This window comes from Myxocyprinus asiaticus, chromosome 30 (assembly GCF_019703515.2).
Source record: "Myxocyprinus asiaticus isolate MX2 ecotype Aquarium Trade chromosome 30, UBuf_Myxa_2, whole genome shotgun sequence".
In the NCBI taxonomy this organism is placed as follows: Eukaryota; Metazoa; Chordata; class Actinopteri; order Cypriniformes; family Catostomidae; genus Myxocyprinus; species Myxocyprinus asiaticus.
Window position 1 is genome coordinate 20093049 of NC_059373.1, and position 21964 is coordinate 20115012.

Genomic DNA, 21964 nt, shown 5'->3' on the forward strand with positions numbered 1-21964 from the left:
TAACTTACCCAACACTGGTTGTGAATAATTGAGAGGCATATGGCCCAGATAGACAGTGGCTGCAAAGACTATGTTTGCAATTTTTCTTTAAACTCTATTTGACTCCCTAAAGGCCAAACAGATTAGAGATCCATCATCAGAGCAGTGGCTGTGCTTTGTTCTTTTTTAATCACTGGTGTGGTGTGTATCTCACAGCAGAAAGGAAACTGGGACCATAAATAGGAGCCATTTTGCATTTAAGTGCTGACAATCCATGCACTCTTACTGCAAAAAAAAAAAAAGAAAAAAAAAAACAACCATAACAACAAAATTTTACTTTCTTAATCAGTATTTTTTATATAAACATCTTCAAAACAAGATAAGATTACTTGAGGAACAAAATGGCATAAAATGTTTTAACTTGTCTCAAGAGAATATATCTTGAATCAAATTTAGTTTTCTTACCCCACGGACAATTAAGCATTAATTTAATTATTGTAAATTTTGTGAGGCTTATGCTTAAAAGAAGAAGGAAAAAAAATAATATTAAATATTGCCAAAGATAGTTCACACAAAAAATGTAATTGTCATCTTTCATATTGTTCCAAATCAACTTATGACTTTCATTCTTCTGTGGAATACAGAAGGAAATGTTAGGTATAATGTTAGCCTTAGTCACCATTCACTTTCATTGCATCTATTTTCCATACAATAAAAGTGAATGGTGACTGAGGCTATCAGTCCCTAACCTACTGCCTAAAATCTCCTTTTATGTTCCACAGAAGAAAGAAAGTCATGGTTTAGAACGGTGAATCAACATCAAAAGGATTTTCGTTTTTGGGTGAACTATCCCTTCAGTTCTAGATAAATTCTCTAAAAAATAAATCCTTTTAAACTATTTTTAAGTGAATTAATCTTGTAAAGAAATTTTTACTGGTAGCAAGACAAAAATACAGATTAAGAAAATGATTTCCATTTATTCTCTTTTAACTTCATTGCCAGCAGTCTGCTTGCACCTGGCTGGAGTCTGCAAGCTCTTGCATTCGGTTTTATATCAAGAGCATCTGGAGCACATGTGGCACTTGGTTGGCTCCAGTCTGAATGGCCAAGATGGATTAAGTGCTAACGCACCTTGTCACAACAGCGGGCTCGATTTGAAGTGGATAGGCCTATATATATATATATCCATGAATCAGAAGAGGTGCTTGGCTTCCCTTCAGTGAAACCACACATCTGCAACTTGGAGGTTAAATCGAGTGAATGCAAGGACATGGCAGGGTCTGTTTGATGATAGAGGTTGCAGCAGAATGATCGCAGCTCAATATACATGTGGGAAACCAAATGCATCAACCCAGCAGGTACAGTATATTGTGCAGGACACAGATGGAATATAAAGATGGCATTTTCTTAACAGTCTTCTATTCTGTGGGGAAGCAGAGGACAAGGTCTTAGGGACCTTAGCCGTCACATATAATGTTGATCATTTGTCATCACATGCCATACAATTACATCTCTCTGATAGGGTGTGAATTACTTGCAAACATTTTTAGTGTAAAGTGCTGTGCTGGCTGGGAATTAATTACACTCTTTTGTCTAAAAATCACACTGGAATGGATGTTTAATCTGGATGTGTAATGTCATTCAACACTGTATTGAAATGACAGAAATATGTATTATTACACTTTTGAGTTCAAAATTGAGTTTTACAAACAAATTTTGAGAAGGGCATGTTCATTTAATCCGACCAATCACAATGTCAGAGTAAGCATATATAAACTGCTGCTTACCTCACTCATCCCTCCTCCACCCCAACTCCACCTTCTGTCTATTTATTACTAAACTCAAATAAAGTCCGGGGGGTGTTCAGAGTTTGGGTCGAATCTCAAACAGCACGTTTGTGTCAGCAACATCAGAGACCCAGGTTCGGATCCAAGTTGAAACCAGGAAGTAATCGCGCTCGTTTAATCAGTGACGAAGTTGCACTTTTCCGCCTAGCATTTAATTTTTACTCCACTAATGGTTAGGTTTAGGTTTGGGTTGGGGGTTAGAGTCCATAAAATATGCATTCCTCTTCATAACATAACATCCTGTACAGCTGAAAGGAACTTGCTTCACAACTAGCATTTCGTCGCTGTCTGATGAAAAATAGGTATCTCCAAAAATCTTAATTTTTCAAGAGCATGGAAAAACTCTTTTTCTCATAAACAATCTTACAAGATACTTGTTAAACAAACAGCCTGTTTAAACATCTTTTCATTGGTCATTTCGATGCACAATTCAAACACTAGGAAGAGGTAATTCGGCGCATTCCAACTGTGGTAAAATTCAAAATTGCCAAAAGTGGAGATACATGATTTTCATTGGACAGCGACGATTTGGAGACCTCTCCTGGACATAAATAGAGCTCACATGTGCCTATACGCCCTGCAACACTTACCGCTTTGGCCACTTGGGGCAGTGTTTTACATTTCGGTAAGCATATACCGTTTTTGCCTAAAGAAAAGTTGATCTGCTCTTTCCGATTTAAGTGTGAGATCAGGCAGTATGGACAGCAAGCCAAATTACGTTACGTTAACTACTGAAACATATTCTCACTCTAAACATACTTAAAATAACAAATTCTTATCTTTTGATACTGGTAGATTTCTCACTTGTTTTTCACTTGTTTATGCTTCAAACACACAAAAATCTGCCAGTACACAAGACAAAATAAACATTTTTTGTTGTTGTTTATCAGGTGAATTTACCTTGTTTAAGGATGTTTGGATATTTTTACTGGAAAACAAGACAAAATACTTGTTAAGAATAATATATTCTAAATGGAATTTCCATTTACTTTGGGATATATTGAAATTCACTCACAAACTCAAAATATTACAAATCAAAATGACATACAAGAGGGATAAATCGGGACATTGCAAATCGGGATGTTCACTATACGTCAGCTTGAATCTCCTCAAAGTGCAACCATAAAGTTCAGTTCTACCCCAGAGTGCTTGCTTAGAGCTGAACTGAAAGAGGAAAACCACAAGACTAATAAATGCACCATACCTGTGTCTACACTTGAGTCACATTACAGCTAAGGACATGCAGCCCTAAAGGCCTAATCTGGGAAGAGCTGAGCACCGCAGTGATACGGCATTTTAAGTGGTCTCTGAATTATGGATATCCCTCTGAGTGCATTTTCATGTCCTCTTATTTGATATCACTCCAGTCCACTTCGAAGCTGTATAAATACTACACCTATTAAAGGCAGCTAATGGCTTATTGCTGTACAGGTGTATGTTGCTCAGTGACAAAATAACCCGGGTTAATGATTCAGAATCTAGTGCTGCTCATATACAAAAACAACCTCAACTAGGTGGCCTGAACTCATTGTATAGCAGCCATGTGTTTCAGCCATACTTCAGATGGTTCAGTATTTTTGACTTCATGCATAGTGTAAATGACACACTCAGGAAAGCTAAAAAATTAGTAAAGACAGCCTTTGGTTGCCTATGGATTTGAAAGATCTGGCCAATGTATCATGGCAGCATTTCACATAACACTAAACAATCTTGCCTTTATGCTATTTTGACACTGAGGCACTATATCACGGCTGACTGTAATGGCTCACAATTCACTTATGCCTTATTTTTGTAAATGGGAGATGGTATTGATGCAGACCACACTGTCATTTGTCTTCCTCCAAAATCTATCTTGTTTGTAAAAGGGAGGTTTTTATTATTATTATTATTATTATTATTATTAATATTTTTAGGAATCCCAGTGGAGTTTCTTGTGGAGTTGATACAGAAACATAGTCCAGTTTCAAAAGAGCTTTCCTTGCAGCTACACCTTTTATTTTGTTTTTGTTTAAAGAGCACCTATTATGGTTTTTAAACATGCCTAATTTTGTTTTAAAGGTCTCATACAATAGATTTACATGTATCCAAGGTCAAAAAACACTTTAACTTGCTCGTAATTTAAATTGCAGCATTACCTTTTTTTCCCAGTGTCAAAAACAACTCGTTCAATGGTCCTGTTCTAAAGGATTCATTCTAAACTCCTCCTTTCAGAGAGCCTTCTCTGCTCTGATTGGTCAGATGACCCAGTATGTTGTGATTGGTCTACCGCTTAGTGTAGTGTTTGAGGGCGGGCCAAAGCTGTTTGCGAGCAGCCAATGAAGACCAGAGGTGGGTTTTTTGTTACCAAATTACGTAGGTTAGTACAGGAAGTATGTCTGGAATTACTAACGACTCGTTTCAGGTGTTCAGAATCGGTTCTTCCTTTTGGGTGTCAATGACTCCATTTGTCGTGCACTTTGACTTTTTTACATTCACAAACAGCTATATAACACACTACATGAAAGGTAATATTTGAAAAACCATAATAGGTGCTCTTTAAAGGACGATTTTTTCCTTCCACATTTGGGATAAGAAACTCTAACTGTAAAGTTAAGAGGAATTATGGGAGGATGAGTCAGATTAAGTAGTCTGGATTGATTAATAAGTAAACATCCTGGATATATATAAGATTAATTGGATTATCACCAAGCAATCCTCTCTCAGGCATTTTATGCAGCTTTAAGGAAGGATTAAAAAGTCTCAGTAACTGAAAATTAGTAGTAGCCATTTCTCAGAACAAACATTCTTAATATTCCTGAAAGCTTTTGTGAGAGGAAATGAGAGCCATTTTGCATCCTTCATTTTGAAAAGGATTTAATGAATAATCTGTCTTAGTTATTAACATTCTTTTTTTAAATACCAAATCTTTAATGCCAGTTCGCCAAAGTAATGTTGGAGTCATCAATCTGCTGGTTTCTTGGGGAATACTTAGCCTATTGACAAACGTGATGAGCTTTTTTGAAGAAAAACCTTGCATTAATTCATCCTCACTGAGGAACATTAATTACCTTGGCTGATGACCAGAACGTCAATGGAGTTGAATCCAAACACAGGAATCCATTTTCAGCATCCATTTACTATTCGTATTTTGGCAAATTTCATCCAGATACATGCTAGCATTTAAACACGACTGCCCTCTTTCACTTTGAGAAACAGCAATTCACTTTCCTTTGTGCCACTGTCCACAGCCATCTGGCATGCTGAGCAGAGCTGTTCTCTCTATTTCACCAGTTCTCTTTCTCTCCTTTATGTTCCATACCACACCTTTAATATGCCAATCAGACGTTAGAAAAATGTCAGCAATCTGCACATCCTACAACTTTCAGGGTGCTCTGGTCAAACAGTATTATATCGATATCTGGGTTGTGCTACAGTAATGTTGTGATTCTTTATCTTTCTTAATTTATGTAGCCGGCGGGTTGTAAAGAAACAACACAGGATACAAAAATATATTTTGGGGTTTTTATTCTGACTGCTGCTTCGGAAAAAGGACAGCGATCGATGGGGCCGTATTGTATTTAAAAAAAAGAAAAAGAAAATACAAAACTTACATAAGCAAAATTACTTTTTGTTTTGCTTATGAATTATGGCAATTGAATACAGTAATGAAATACGGTAGAGGCTAATGTTAACTGAAAACACAAACAGGGCATTAGCCTACCCACATGCCTCAACACATACTCAATACATGCCTATATCATTCACAGCACCCCATTCACTTGCTCAAACCACTCAAAGCATCACTGTAAAAAATTTGACGTAAAATCAACAGTAACTTACCGGCAACAAGTAGCCAGCAAGTTGCTGTATTCCATACCACAGTAAAATGACTGTAAAACCATCTACAGTAGTTTACAGCATACTGTATAATGACTTACAGTATGTGCTGTACAGTAAAATTAATGGGAAATTAATTATTTGTATGATGTATATTAAAATATAGGATATTAGCTGTACAGTAAAATGAATTACAGTAATTGTTTGTATGTTGTATTTTAAATTGCAGTGTCCATAATGTAGAACTAACCACAGTGAGCACAGTTTTAGCTTACAGAGTTAGTGTAACTAACTTCTATCAATTACAAGTTAAAAAAAGAATGAAACAATGAGGCCTTTTTGCAAACAGAACATTTATTACACAATGTCAACTCAAATATCACATAAATGTTACTCAGAAAGCTAAATTATGACTACACACATAAAAGTCCATTCAAAAACTTCAATATTAAGTTCACCAGATGTTCAAATGACTGAAAGAACACTCTCCAATTCTTTGCCTGTCCAGACCTAGAGAACAAAATACAAAAGCAAATAATGTCATGTAACTTTAGTTTTGTTTTTATATCAACATGGCATTTAAGCTTCAAGGGAGAGAATACACTCTCAACAACCAAGGTTCATTCAGAAAGGACTGAGATAGAATTTACTTACATACATATCGAATACAATTCAGAGCAAAACATTTACACATGTAATATTTGTACATAATATAACTCTATTTTAGATGGATGGGTCAAATAAAGTGGCCGGTATAACTGAAATAGCACACCATGGCTTCAGTATGTTTATCTTTATATGACAACTCTTGTAGTCTAGCTGTATGGAGGTTCTGTACTGACAATGACATCCATACAGACGAAACAAGTTATATACTTATATTCTTAACTCGTTTGGAGTTTGCATTTTGGCTGACAAAAATACTGTTCATTGACCAGACAGATAAAACTGACTTTGGCAACAGTAGGTCAAAAACTTTGCTACTGAATTGGTCTGTGCTTACAGAACATTGAATTACTGCCCCCAGTGGCCGAAGCTGGAAGTGTTGTTGAACATATGGGCACATATCAGCTCCAGTTTCCAGGTAGAAATGTCCACAGAGTGGTGCCAAAAGCGAATGATTTTTGTTTTTTTTGTAAATTATATAATACAGTCATCAGATAAAAATATTTTATGAACTAAATGCTCTAACGCAAACCCTAAACCTAACCGTCAGTGTACGAAAATGCAACCTCGCTCCATTGTTTATGTGAACGAGATTACTTCCTGGTTTCCATGAGACCAGAACCAGAGTCTCGGGAGGCGCTAGAGCGTGTTTATGCTTGAATTGATGCAAAAATGTTTGAAGGGTAGCACTTGTCAGAAATTCAGCTGAATTGTGTGCATTTCAAGTTACATGAACTTTTGAATGCAACATGTTGATTTCCCATGTGATCATGTTGCGTAGACTGAATGCTTTTTAACTGCGACAAGGAGGGTAAATACTTCTACTTTTCCTTCAGCTGAAGTGAGGAATCATTGTTTCCTAAAGACATTTATGTGCCGAATTGCATGCCCGAAAATTGGTTACATCAGTAGTTGAAGCTTTTCAGGCTGTTCAGTTCTAATAATGGCACATTTTTGATTGCAATTTTCCAGCTTAGAAAGAAAAAACTAGTCATATTTGAGCCAAATATCCTCTCTGAATGTGATATGTGTAGTGACAGAACATTGTGAGAGGCCTAAGGCAGTACATACACTCACATACAAAAATGTCCTCATAAACCACCCACACACACACACACACACATACACACACACACACACACACAGTCTGTGGAGACTTGGCTACTGTTAATCTGAGGTAATGTCAACACAGTTGAGTGGGTCCAGAGGTTCAGTTGCTATTCCTGGTGTCCTTCTATCTGTCTATCAGAAGGATACCCCACTGTGAGCTGAAGAGAGGTGTTGAGAGCAAACAGCCACACAAGTAGACCTGTTAGACAGAAGAGTAAGTGGCTGGCAGGAGCAGATTTACATGGTATGAGAAAAAGAGACGGGCGGGGAATGCTAATTACAGTCCTAGCTATTGACCCGAGGTAAACACAACGTGCATTGTGCAGACAACTGAATGATTAATGATCTTTAATGTTTTTCCCCCTCTCTCTCTTCCAAACATTGTGATACAGTGACGTTAACAAACACTAAAATGAAAACCAAATCAAAATATTTTCGTTAACTGAAATAAAAATAACATAATTAGAAAAACCTAAACTAAAATACTAAAATACATTTTCATGACTCCAAAACTATTGTTAATAATAACTGCTATTAAATATACTGAAAAATGAATCTGACACTAGAAAACACATCAAAAAAATTAACCCCTACTAGAGCAGGGGTAAACTGTCAGCATGGGCTGTTGAGGCTGATAACAGCAATATTAAACAGTGATTGTTGGAGGGGGGCCTGGGTAGCTCAGTGGTAAAAGACGCTGGCTACCACCCCTGGAGTTTGCTAGTTTGCTAGTTCGAATCCCAGGGTGTGCTGAGTGACTCCAGCCAGGTTGGCCCAGTTGCTAGGGAGGGTAGAGTCACATGGGGTAACCTCCTCATGGTCACTATAATGTGGTTCATTCTTGGTGGGGTGCATGGTGAGTTGAGCATGGATGCCACAGTAGATGGCGTGAAGCCTCCAAACATGCTATGTTTCCGTGGCAACGCACTCAACAAGCCACATGATAAGATGCGCAGGTTGATGGTCTCAGACACGGAGGCAACTGGGATTCATCCTCTGCCACCCGGATTGAGGCAAATCACTATGAATCCACAAGGACTTAAAAGCACACTGGGAATTGGGCATTCCAATTTGGGTGAAAAAGGGGAAAAAATCCAAAAAATAAAAACAGTGTTTGTTGGAAACTTGGGGTTGGCCTACAACTTTGTATAAAAACTGTTACATGGCACTCAGGAGTAATGAAATCTGTTTTGACATACTAGTAGTGTCGGTAAACAGTCAGCATAATCTAACCCTGATATATCTTACTCTTAAATCTCTTTTGTTTGCATTTCCAGTCCGATGGATACTCAGACAGGTCTTTACGGTCTTCTGTTTACAGATAAAGTCAGGATCTGAGAGCATGGGTTGGCAAGGGATCCTATGGCTTTTGACATCATTTATTTTGGTGAGTACGGACATTAACATCATTCATTTAAATTCATGTGACATCAGCTCTAAATCAGTGTAGAATTTGACATTTAACCCATTTGAACTCAAAACAATGTGCCCTTTGACACTAACTTTTATAGGGCCTCAAAGTTTTTTTGTTTTTGTAAATTGTGGTTTGATGATTTCTCTCCTCATGACCACCCCTCACCAAAACTATCCACAAGAAAAAAATCCATTACTCACTAATTGCTCCAGTTTGGTAATTACAGTACATGTGGAGGTGAACTGGAAACCCAAAGAACACTTCAGTCATGAAATAGAGGCTCAACAGAGCCATAACAGCTGGCACTGTGTCAGAATGATGAAATGGGAGCATATGAAGCCCTATACAACAACAGTCTGTAAAGCAGTTGCAAACAAGGCAATACCTTACTTCCCTAATTTTGTTTGCATGTTAAGACATTAAGTCCTTTCACTTTATTTCTGACCTTGAAGCTATTTTCATATGACTGCATATAAACGACTTAAAGGAATATTAATGAGCTTGCAAAATAGCATAATGCATCTAAAAGTATAATGGGACATGACATATAATTAAAGTTCGGCATGGATGATGCCTACACTAAACAGTACAGTATCGGAATGGGAAATTCATGCCAAAGGGTGTGAATTGGCCCTAATGGCTCTAAAATTATATAAAAAATGTACGATTTTACAAGTAGCCTGAATGATTATTAAATTACAAAATTATGGTAACTGTATGGACTTTGGGCACTATGACTAAATCACAATTTTTGTATTTATTTTTTGTATAATGCTTCTCACAATATGCAGTGTTCAAAAACAGATTAACAAACAATAGTGCATAACAAGCCCCCAGTGAGCAATCCAAAGGTTACTGTGTCAAGGAAAACTACTTAAAATGTTTAAAGCTGGAGTGTGTAATTTCTGTGCCACCGAATGGAATTGCAAAAATTTACTTTGTTTTCAAACAGCCTTCTGAATTAGACCCTCTCTACTGTTGATCAAACAAACAGTAATTTTATAGTGCCAGACACACTGTATTTAGTTTCCCAAAAAATGTACCTGCTTATGGCCTCCTTATAGATTTCTCTGCATATTAAGCTGGGACTGGAGCAGGTATTTTAACGCTGAGAAGGTAACACTTCAGCAACCAAGAACTCCTTACGTCTATATAAAGCATACAAACAATGTTTAACAAATGTAATTGAGTTAGTGTTAATGATAGCATTGACTAATTTGTTGTTTAATTTAATATGATTTTAATGATTTTAAATAGTGTAGGTATTCATCCAATATGCTTTCTTCACAATGTCAGTTCTCTGTGATTTATGAAACATGATGTCTTAAAGGTTTGACAATGAATTTCCATTGAAGGACAAATGGTTTTCCTGAGTGACTTGGGTGGTGGCCTGGTGGTCGTATGTATGACGTCATTTACTTCAATGTTTGGAGTGACATCATATGTACGGCTGCTAAACTGCTACATGGGACATCAGAAACCTCACAGATAAACTTGGTGTTTCAAGTTGTTAAACGTGGTATGATGTGCAAGGTAAGACTGACACACAGCACTGAAGAGGCTGCCACAGAAACTTCTACGTATTACTCCTGATGACGATAATGAGAAGGTGGGCTTAAGAGAATCAGTGGTCTTAGTGGTAAATTAATGTAGAATTCATAACTGTGAGGTGTCTAAAAGTGGAAAAAGTAAAGCACTTTTTGAATTGGCTCTTTGACTTTCCATTGAATTATGAGATGACTCATACCAGCGACACAATGCTTAGATATGTGCTTTGAATTTTGATATCAACCGGTTCTTTGTGTCTGAAGCTTTATCCCTTTAACCCTTTTTTTTTTAGAAAAGCTCCATTGAAGCATTTCTTATCTACACAATACCAATATGAGCAGAGAAATGTTTTTGGTCAGTTCTTGTTGGTAAAATAACACTCCGCTACACTTTTTCAAATCTCAAGTGCCCATGAAGTGTAAAAAAAAGAGTGTCGTCAGAATTGAGTAGGTGTGCTTTGAGGGTGCAGGGAAGAAAATGCAGAAATCCTTTTAGTTTTAGGTGAAAGTACCAGTTCATTTTAGTTATGTACTCTGGTGTGATCAATGTGCCTCTGCTGGGCTCAAGTTCATCTCTATTTTCAGAGTGTAACGATGGCTGGAACAACGGAGACGAAAGCGGATCCCTCCGCAGATTTATCCCTTACGCCTGCCATGATGGCATTGGAGGGAGAGAGGCAGATCATGACTCAGTCTCAGTATAAATGTCTGGAGCTTCTGAGCCGAGATGGACCCTATAATAAAACAGGTAGACAAGATGATGACGGTAATTATCTTACAATTAATTTTCATTTTAATTACGAAATGGAGCTTTTAAACTTTTCATAATCTTGAGTGCCAAAGATGTTAGAGGAACACTTAAACAGAGAAGATATTGAAAGTAATCTTGGGAACATTATTGTTTAAAGGTGATGTCATTTTTTAAATATTTTAAAATACTTTCTTCTGTCCCAGTTTAATGTGCAGCGACAACTATCAGTAAGGCATTCGTAGGTTGATTCTCCCAAAAAGTATAAACACTTAGGCTCTATGACACTTTTAACACGAGACTGTTTGTTGGGGTGGCCCGACATAGAAACATTGACTCAAACATTGACTTTGGATGTGGGACTATCTGTTTCTCCACCCAGTGTTAGATGAGAGTAGTTGTTATTAGGGCTGTCAATTTGGTGCTTTAATTTAGTGTGATTACTTGTAATTATATGATAAATAACACATAAAAAAATTTGCACAGTTAATCATGCCCCTGACCTGTATTTAAATTAGGCAATAAGGACTGTTTCTACCATCTGAGGAATTAAAGCCTGATGTACAACCTTGATGTTTTTGTACATTTGTAGCAGTAGGGGGCAGTCAGCACACCAACTGTCAAACCAACGAGAGCAGGCAGCACAGCCTTCCACAGATGATGCACTTTTGTCTAAAAACAGCAGGAATGAGCACAACAGAATGCAGGGCTCTGTTTCAAACTATGCTAAAGCTGACACAGCATCCCAAAAACAGCGCTTTTGACTAGAGGCTCTGAAAACTAGTGACATGACACAACTGCCCCAAAAGTGTCTGTCTGAAGCATGAGTACATAGACCAGCAATTAAAAATAGTGCAGACAGAATTAGGCCAATAAAAGGGTTATGTTCAATTATATGAATATAAAACAGTATTTTGAATATTATAGCCACTTTTCATTTTGTCTAAAATGCTTTACTTGTCTTCTGCCACATTATACATGTATATGATTAATATATTTGAATTATAATACTTATTATACAGTATGTTTATATATATTTTAACTATTGATAACACTTTACAATGAGGCTCCATTTGTTAATATTAGTTAACAACATTAGTTAACATGAACTAACAATGAACAATACTTTAACATTATTTATTAATCTCAGTTAATGTTAATAAATATATACTAATACATTTTTTAAATCAAATTTTTATTAGTTAACATTAGATAATGCACTATGAACTAACATGAACTAACAATTAACAATTTTATTTTTATAAACTAACATTAACAAAGATTAATAAAGATTAATAATGCTGTAAAATAATATATTGTTAATTCATTGTTCATGATACCTAATGTATTATCTAATGTTAACAAATGGAACCTTATTGTAAAGTGTTACCAAACTATTGTATACTAAATTATCGTTTTTTGGGGCCTTTCTCAGTAAATATTGATATATGCGATTAATTTGATAATTTAATGTGCACATCATGTAATGAATTTGATTAAAAGTTTTAATTAATTGACAGCCCTTGTCATTGTATTTGCAGTTCTGTTTAGTGTTGCTAGTGGCACAGAAATACACACTTCACCTTTAAATCTGTTATATCATAAATTTTTCCCCAGGTCCACTTACAGTATAATGTTCATTAATTTTCAATTGCACCAAAAACTACTGTTTTTTTGCTACTGTGCCTTTAAGACTCCTATGGAAACACCCTCTTTGAATGGGTAATAAGATACAGGGCCAATCTAGTTATTAACTGCCCTTTCCTTCAATAGCGTCCTCTTTGCAAAGCCTGCACTACATTGTGACAGGTTCACAAAACAATGAATGCTGAAATGTGCCACTCAAGTGAGATCAGACAAAATAATCAGGGACATTATTAAAAATAAACTTCAGCCATTCTTTTCTAACACTGGAATCCCTCAGAAGGTTATGCAGAGCGATAGATGTTACACACAGACAGGATAATTTAACAACTTAGTTTCAATATAATTATTTTTTTCTCTGGGAAGAAAGTTTTGAAAGTTCTGAGAGTTCTGAAAGTTACAGTATGTTGGCATGGTACAATTAACTCTTTTATCACAAAAGATCAATGAAAATTGTATTTCCCCATGATATTACCTCTTTAAAGTGTCTATTAAATTTTTATAGGTTCATTCTGCAGCAGATTCTGGGACGGCTTGCTCTGTTGGGATGAAACCCCAGCTGGAACGTATGCCTCTCAGAACTGCCCAGACTACCCCAGCTTTGACCCCTTGGGTAAGACTTAGTACAGTCACATCTGGATTTGCCCCTCTTAAGTATCAACACACTCCTCACCCTGCAAATCACTGCAGTTCTACAGCAGGCATGACATATGTTACATGTCTATGATCTGCCTATTATAAAACGCAAGATGTTGCTCCAGAGAGGGATTCCAAAGCATGGACAGCACTCCATCATGATGAAAATTGAAACAGAGGTGGTAATATCACTCTCTCAGAGTGTCTGGAAAGGTTCATATGAGCTTTTATTTAGAAGCGCAAAAACAATTTATTAGCTGACAGAGATGAGCAGGCAGATGAAAGAATGTCCTGATTTGTCTCATCATTGTCATTTTTCTGTCGTTCCTACTGTGTTTCATTTTGCCCTTCTTTGTTTCTTTACTTTTATTTGGGAATCATCTTTTGCTCTAAGAGAACAAAGATTTTTGCTACAGTACAAAGTAAAACATATTGTGTCAAAAATGGAAGAGAAGTTATTTTCTGATTACTTAAAAAAAAAGTACATATGGTTTGCAGTGTGACATGCTGTCTGCTATGCTATGGATCTAAAACTTTTTTAAAAGCATTTTGTTAATTCTTTAACAATTATTATGCACGCATATTTCATGCAGAGCTCATATTAATTGAAATAATAAATTGAATATTTTAACTATTAAATATTAATTTGTCACTCCTCAGGATCATTTAAAATAAAATAGTGTGGGGAAAAGGATGATTTACATAATATATGCACATTAACATTATTGTACATACAGTTTATTTGTAATATGTACATTGTAATACTATATGTACAGTACATGCCATACTGTATTATATACATATATTTACAATGTGTGCATTTATAAAAACTTTAATCTTATGTTTAACCTAATATCTTAACCTGACCTATTTAACATACTGTAATATATTACTGTAGGACTGATTTTTTTTCTTTTTAAAGTCTTCGTTATTGTTCTCTGATAGAGATCACTCTGTCCAAGAATCAGTACTCTCTATTTGTACAAATGCACAGATTGATTGATTCCTGAGGCAAAAAGCTAGAGTTAATCACTAGAACACTTAAGCTGAAGTAATCGCTCTGGACTTTCTTTTTCCCTACAGAAAAAGTAACCAAATACTGTGATGAATCTAGTAACTGGGTACACAGTTCATCCATCAATAAGACCTGGTCCCACTGTCTCACATTCTCAAAGGAAAAAGTAAAGGTAAAATAAATGATATAATACGCCTATATTAAAGAAACAGCGTGCCCAAAAATGACATTTCTGCCATTATTTACTCACCCTTATGTTGTTTCAAACCCATATGACTTTCTGTCTTCCATGAAACACAAAATGAAATGTTAGATCGAATGACAGGCTCAGCCACTATTTACTTTCATTGTATGCAAAAAGATACATTGCAAGTGAATGGTGATGGAAACTAACATTCTGCTTGCATCTCCTTTATTGTTCCACAGTAGAAAGACATATGGGTTTGTAGCAAAATGAGGGTGAGTAAATGACAGATATTTTATTTTTGGATTAACTATCCCTTTAAATAGATAAATAAATGAATGTGAATTCTCATAATGAAAGCTTTTTCTGCAGACGTTACCAGTTCATGGCTTTTTGGAGACGGAGATGGATCCCACAGCTGAGAGTCAGGTCAGCCCTATAGTGACTCAGAAAGCAGAGGAGAGAAAGAAGATCATCAATGGACAATATAAATGCTTTGAGAAAATGAACAGAGACCTGCCATATAACAAATCAGGTGTGAAAAAATAGAGCCACAGAATAGGTTTGAGATTGAATCATCTGACACAAAGTGCAAAGAGCAACTGCACAGTGGAATCGGTCCTGATTGCTAGTGTGATTGTCTTTAGGACCATATTGTAACCGGACTTGGGATGGCTGGCTTTGCTGGGATGACACTCCAGCAGGAACATACACATCTCAAAACTGTCCCAACTACTTCCCTGACTTTGACTCTACTGGTAAAATTTTCTAATTTGTTATTTAACTGATGCTTTAGTACACTTATAACAATACACTTAAATTCAATATTTCCAACTGAAACAGGTTGTTTGGCCATTACGTATCGAAGGACTCGTCCCCCTCTTATAATGGTCAATAAGATATTGATACAGACCTGGTGATTAACCATCATTTACTACTTGCTGGTCACTTGCAGATAGTTTTGGGGGAGGGACACTCTCACTCTAGAGAGCATTTGATTGGACAATAATCAGTGTAGTGCAAGATGAGTCATCAATAATTTGACTTTAGGTGTGCACTAGCAATTAAATGGCCTAAAAGCCTATTGACATTGTCAAAAAGCCACAAAACTCCAATTTTGATTTCACGGGATCTTTAACTGCCTTTAAGTGTCTTTAAGAGCAAAATGGTGGTCGTTTTCACATACAACCTTTCAATTTCTAATCCATAGTGTCCTTTCCCATTCTTAAAGGATTCTCAGATGGTTCTTAAAAAATACATAAAGATCCAGCTCACACAGCACAATGGTTTTCCACAGCACATCACAGCTGTCTTTTTGAAAACTTCACTGAAGCAAGTTAAAAGCTCTGAGTCTATCTGTCACCAGGGTTACTTTCTTCAAAGCTAAAGTATAAAAGCTTTTGTAACACAGCTGTATCACAGGTTTCTCCTTGTTTATATAGAAAGGGTCACGAAGTATTGCGATGAGACAGGAAACTGGTTCAGGCACCCAGAGACTAACAGGACATGGTCCAACTACACCCTGTGCATTGCTCACACCAAGGACAAGCTCAAGGTAGGATTGGGTCATACTTATAGTTCTGAAAGTAAAAATCCTAGTCTTTTTTTCCATAGACAAATGGATTTTTACAGATAACTTACAAACCTTTAAAGATGGTATATGCTTCTGGTAAAGTCATCAGTCCAAGTGATTTCAACTTCATTGTTTAAAAATCATGTTTAATAGCAGAGCTCCTGGTGAATAACTACACTACCCATGGTCCAGCAGAGAAAGATCCACCAATTAGAGAACTGTGGCCAAGAAGGCCCGCAAAACAAGCCCGGAAGTGACTGCCCACTCCTATGATGTATTGTAATTGACTCAAACGAGTCAGTCTCCCTATACCCTCAAACTACTTATATATTTGTATATATCAGAATATTTTGAAATAAACACAATCTATTTTGTTTCTATACTTATCCTCCTCAGACCTGAGTTTGACTGCTGTGTACATTTTCCTTTTTGATTTGTAACTAGTAGCCCCTATTAAACAAGCAACAAAAAAACTATAACTTAGTAGCATTACTAAGTTGTGACATTTTTAAGAATACCAAGCTGTAGAAAGTTTGTTATGTTTCCAGTAATGTTGGTTAGTCATGTTTTTGACAATGTGTATTGGGAAAAGCACAAATACAAAAAAATGTTTTTTATCATTCTCTCTTTGCACAGTCAAACAAACAAGTTATAGCCAATGCTGAAGCATTTTACCAACCAGAAATTAGAATAATTAATTATGATTCAAAGTAATGGCCAGCATCATCCAATCACTGCCAACCATGTTAAATAAAATGTAGCATTATAAATTCTGAATATACAGTATGTACTGATTATCATTGTCCCATGTCTGCCAACCATGTTGAGTGGTACAAACATCATCTGCAGCCTGAAACTAAACGTTTGACCGGAAGTTTGGAGTGAATGCACTTAGCTGCATAGGAAAGCTATAGGATGCTCCCTTGCTTCCTATTTAGTGAATGATTTCACCTCCAGTGTTCTGTCTGTCAGCACTGGTCTCAGAACAGTTTAAAATGCACCTTATTTTCCTTTCAACTCCGTATACATCCTCTGAAAGCACCATTTTGCAATAAATCGATGACATTTTCAAAATGGTATATCTGATTAAACGAGAGACTCTAGTCTTCAATGTAAAAACTTGATGAGGTTCTGACCAGATGTAGTTAGAATATGTTGGCATTTCTCCCAAAGACAAACTCTGCTGTGATCGGCGCCATGTTGTTTTGTCACATGACTTGGTGCATGGAAAGTTTAACCCTTTACTGACAGCAGAGAGTGTCCAGAACTGAGATCAGTTGGTTTAAATGAAATTAAGTTACGCATATAAAACATAATATACGCGCATGAGGATGCTGGGTTGCACTAGGTTAAAATCAACAGTTTTGTATACTTCCATCACTTTATATTCGATTACGTCATTCGCAATGATTCATGGGATTGTAGTCCGTGCCCTTTGTGAAAGACGGTACACAGTCTTGTACTTTTGATTTTTGTCAGATTTTCAAATATTTTTTCACTTGAAATGTTGTGATTTTACTCTGAGCTGGTTGGTTTGGTTCATGGCTTTAAATTCTTTTATGAAGGATTATATAAAAAGTCTATGGAAGAAATGAATGGGAAAAATACTTCCGGAACCCAGGCGGCACCTCCCTTTGTGTAGTATTCTGAATATTTCTTAACAAGATTTTAATTGGTAAAATGATAAGGACAAAAATTCAAATATAGCACCTTTTTAGATACAATGTGAACATGTAATTCCCTGTGATGCAGTCTATGAGTTTTATAGAGTTGAATTCCAACTTCTGGATTTTCCTCTAGGAGACTTACTGAATTTCTAGATGTTGGGTATCATAAAAGTGTATGAAAATATGTAAATATTGCAAAAGGAAACAGGCCAAATAATAAATGGATCAGTATTTTTGGGCAAACAGATCACAGTACCAGAAACTGATACTTTTTCAACATAGTTTAAACAAGTGTAAACATAGAAGTAGACTATGATTGGTCTTCAGACTGTTTGATAGCTGTTCAGTAAATTAATTTTGGATTTGAATATTTGGATCTTCCTTGATTCCTTCAGACAGAACAGCATGTCTAAGTGGTATGTCTACAAAGAGCAGTTTAACCAAACAGCTTTTCTGGAGGACAGTGGCACTGAAAATTATTCATAACATAATGGTTACAGTGCTTTAAAGCTGCTGTTTTACAAACTGAGAAGTACAGATAGAGATGTGTGTGAGAGAGAGGGAGAGGTAAAAACCTAAACAAACGAAAAGAACATGTCAGCTCAGGCAAGCTCAAATAAATAAAAGTCTATACAGTTCACTTCATCTGACCAGATGGAACTGACTTGAGTTCATATAAAAGGCACAACAAGATGAGATGCACGCTTTCAAGGCAACTTTTAAATCTGCTTAGTATGCTGAGATTTCATCCTCTTTGCACGGAACTTACTGTTCAATAACACAGTGGGGTTCAAAACTCGGAGTCCACACTGAATATCTTAAAATAAACAAAAATTATATCTAAAAATGCAAAATACATACAGAAAGCATTTTCACAAGTGGACTCAGGGTTTTGAACCTGACTGTATATGCTTGTATCATCTTTTTAAAAAGTCTCAGATTGACCATATCTTATTTTTCTCATTTCAGATGGCGTATATTTTGTATTACATGGCGATTGTGGGTCATGCTCTGTCTATAGTATCTCTTCTCATCTCCCTGGCCATATTCTTTTACTTCAGGTGAGTTTACTACCCACCTTGACTCGTTTAAGCTTCTCAGAGAAAGATTTACCAAGAGGCTCTTGCTTAATCCATTCATCACTGTGGCCAATTCAAACCAAATAGAAAAGATGGATAGGCAGTACCTGTGGCGTGCCACTACCTGCCTGGCCCCATAGAAATGCAATCTGCACCCTGAAGTTAAACGGGTTAACCCCTGAATTATTTAGAAGTTTGGATCAGGCGATTACTTCCCCAAAGTCAGAGACAGTTGCATTTTCTCTTGGCTTATTGATTGAATTACCATATACAGTGCCTTGGAAATGCATTGAAAACCATATCCAACATTCACATTTGACTGAATTGCAAATCATAAATTGAAATGTAGTTCTCTGTGTTATGTTTGTATACACACTAAAACCCAAAAGGAATTATTTCAGTGTGATAGTGGATAGATGAAAAACAATTATCCTAACAAGGACACAATTGCCTTCTGCCTGTGAATCATTAAAATAACTTTTACATTTCTGGATAAATATTTATGGTTGATGAATTATTATCTGAGTTGTGAATCTAAAGGACCAGGCTGAAAATGTTGACTGAAAAGTATTTCAGAGAAGTTACAGATTAAATGAAACAAATGTGTAAAATGTAAAAAGGATACAAGCAATATCCAAGTGCTTGGATATCCCATTGGGAACTTTTGGTTCAGTTACCAGGAAGTAACCAGGAAACTGCACCAAACCACCTAAACACAGCCTAGAAAAAGGCATCCCTCAATTTCTTTGCCATAAACCAAAAAGGCTTCTTTTCAGCACCAACCAGGCCTTTTCATGTTGTTAAAATGAAAAGAATATATGTTGCAAAATACAGGGACATTGTGCACCTAAACCTGTTTCAATCTGCTGAAAACTTAGCTTGGGAGGATGTATCTTTCAGCTGGAGAAATGATTGCTTAAGTAAAAAAAAAAAAAAAAGAAAAAAAAAAGGAAAAAAAGGTCCTATTTGAAACCTTTTGGGACTAATTGTGGTTCATAATCATCATCTGAATAAAATAAGCCGGGAATTGTATGGGAAAACTAGTCAAAGCTAAACAATGTGCAAAGCTTCTATTATCCCAAAAGACTTACTGTAAAGCTGTCATAGTTGCAAAAGGATGGATCTACAAATGTTTCACAAATTCAAAAAATCCCTCAGTGAGATGAAGTTAAACAGGTTTGGGATTGCTGTCTGCAATGGTGGACTTGATTCGTAGCTCTTAATTCCTCTCGGACTACTCAATTAAGTTACTATAATATTTCATACATTATAGAAATTAAGAGAATTAATTGTGGTGGTGGAGTGAGCCAGAAGAATTGTTACAGGAGTGAGGATACAGCCATTTCTAAATATGTTGTGACTGAAAACATTAGATGAACACTCTCCTCCAAAACTTTTGTTTGTGAATTCAGTTAAAATAGGGAAATACTTAAAATTACAGTAAATATACTGTTTGCATAAGTATTTTTATTTTTGTTAATTACAAATGAAAGTTGTTCAAATTTGGTAAAATTTTACTATAAGGTTCTACAATATATATTAACATCAATTAATGCAATAGGTATCATGATCTAACAATGGCAAATATGTATCTGGTAATTCATTTGGTTAATGTTAATTTGTAAACATCCTATTATTCATAATTGTAAATGTTAGTTCATAATGCACAATCGAATGTTAACATATACTAATGTTAATACTAAACATTTATGTAAAAATGTATACAGTATGTAGAAATTAACCAAGTTTAATCAATTATGAATTGTTTATTGTTAGTTCATGTCAGCTATGGCATTACTGTAACTAATGTTTACAAAACAACCTAATTGTAAAGTGCTACTTTATTAATTTGGTGTTCAAAAAACAAACATCAGATTATTACATCTGTAATTCAGTAAAGTGAGAACTTTTGTTAGTGTTGCAGTTTTTAAAGTGATGCCTCTGTAAACAACACTTAGAAATGCAGCTCATTTGGCTTTGGTGACACAAAAAAGATGGTTTCTCATCATTGTGTTTTATTGACTGCAAATCCTTGGTGTCTGTTTGTCTGACAGAGCTGCACTAAGCTCTGAGCCAAATCAGTATTGTTTGTCAGGTTTTGTGTGTCATTTCATGCTGTCTTGGTTTCCCTTCTCACCCTATTCGGTATCCCCTGAGGTAAACTCAGTTTCATGGGTAGTTAAACTCAGGGGCCGAAAAGAGTGTCTTTTATACATTTGAAGGTACATACGCTTAATACATTACATACAGTATGTCTTTTGTATACACGGAGTACAATCTCACTGTCTCGACTTTAAGTGCATGATGCCTTTTGCCACCTTTAAAGTACACTATTAACTGAAAATTGTGAGGTTAAGAGGCAATGCATCCATTAGACTCTCACAGGCCTATTATGATTTGGACCTCATATTAACATTAGTGCTCAAATGATAAATATATGTAAATACCAGGAAGAAAAATGTAATATCTGTCTGTTATCAAGTCGCTCAGAGCAGCATAACTCCTGAAAAATGATGCCTTTTATAGACATATTTGTCTTCTTATTGAGCATACAATGTTATATCCATGAAAATATATAACACATGTAAACCAGATTATAAATACTAGAAAAATAGAATAAGGAATAATTGACGATGGACTGTTGATTTGTTGAAAAATAATGCACACCCGAGGTGGTAATGTGGTCACAACGCACAGCAGAGTGACCATTGCATCTCTGGTGTGCATTATTTTTCAACAACTCAACAGGCCGGAGTCAATTATTTCACTTATACCATGGTTACCATACCTTAAGACATCATTCAGTGTTTTACCTCAAGACATTTTCTGGTTTTCGTCCCTAAAACGTTCTTGTGAGTGGAACTATTTTCTTCCGCCACGGATTCAGCGTCTTGCTTTAATACAGTCCGAGCCTTCATTGCTAACTCGAAAACATCACGTTAGAACTAACAATGGAGGCTCGCACTGTTTTGCTGGAGCACTAACTGGAGCAATAATTTAGTGCATTTGTACATGTGTGTGTGATTTTGTATTTGAGGG

At 36.0% G+C, this 21964-nt stretch overlaps 1 protein-coding gene across 1 annotated transcript in view; it reads left to right on the forward strand.

The window, feature by feature from the left end:
* LOC127421315 (calcitonin gene-related peptide type 1 receptor-like) overlaps positions 1-21964 on the forward strand; it is a 57300-nt gene that overhangs the window by 16629 nt on the left and 18707 nt on the right. Inside the window, exons 2-9 of the mRNA XM_051664308.1 lie at positions 8740-8805; positions 10965-11127; positions 13277-13384; positions 14491-14594; positions 14979-15141; positions 15254-15364; positions 16049-16161; positions 18816-18907. Of these exons, the coding sequence (XP_051520268.1) occupies positions 8761-8805; positions 10965-11127; positions 13277-13384; positions 14491-14594; positions 14979-15141; positions 15254-15364; positions 16049-16161; positions 18816-18907 (899 nt within the window). The 5' untranslated portion in view covers positions 8740-8760. The remainder of the gene's footprint in view (positions 1-8739; positions 8806-10964; positions 11128-13276; positions 13385-14490; positions 14595-14978; positions 15142-15253; positions 15365-16048; positions 16162-18815; positions 18908-21964) is intronic.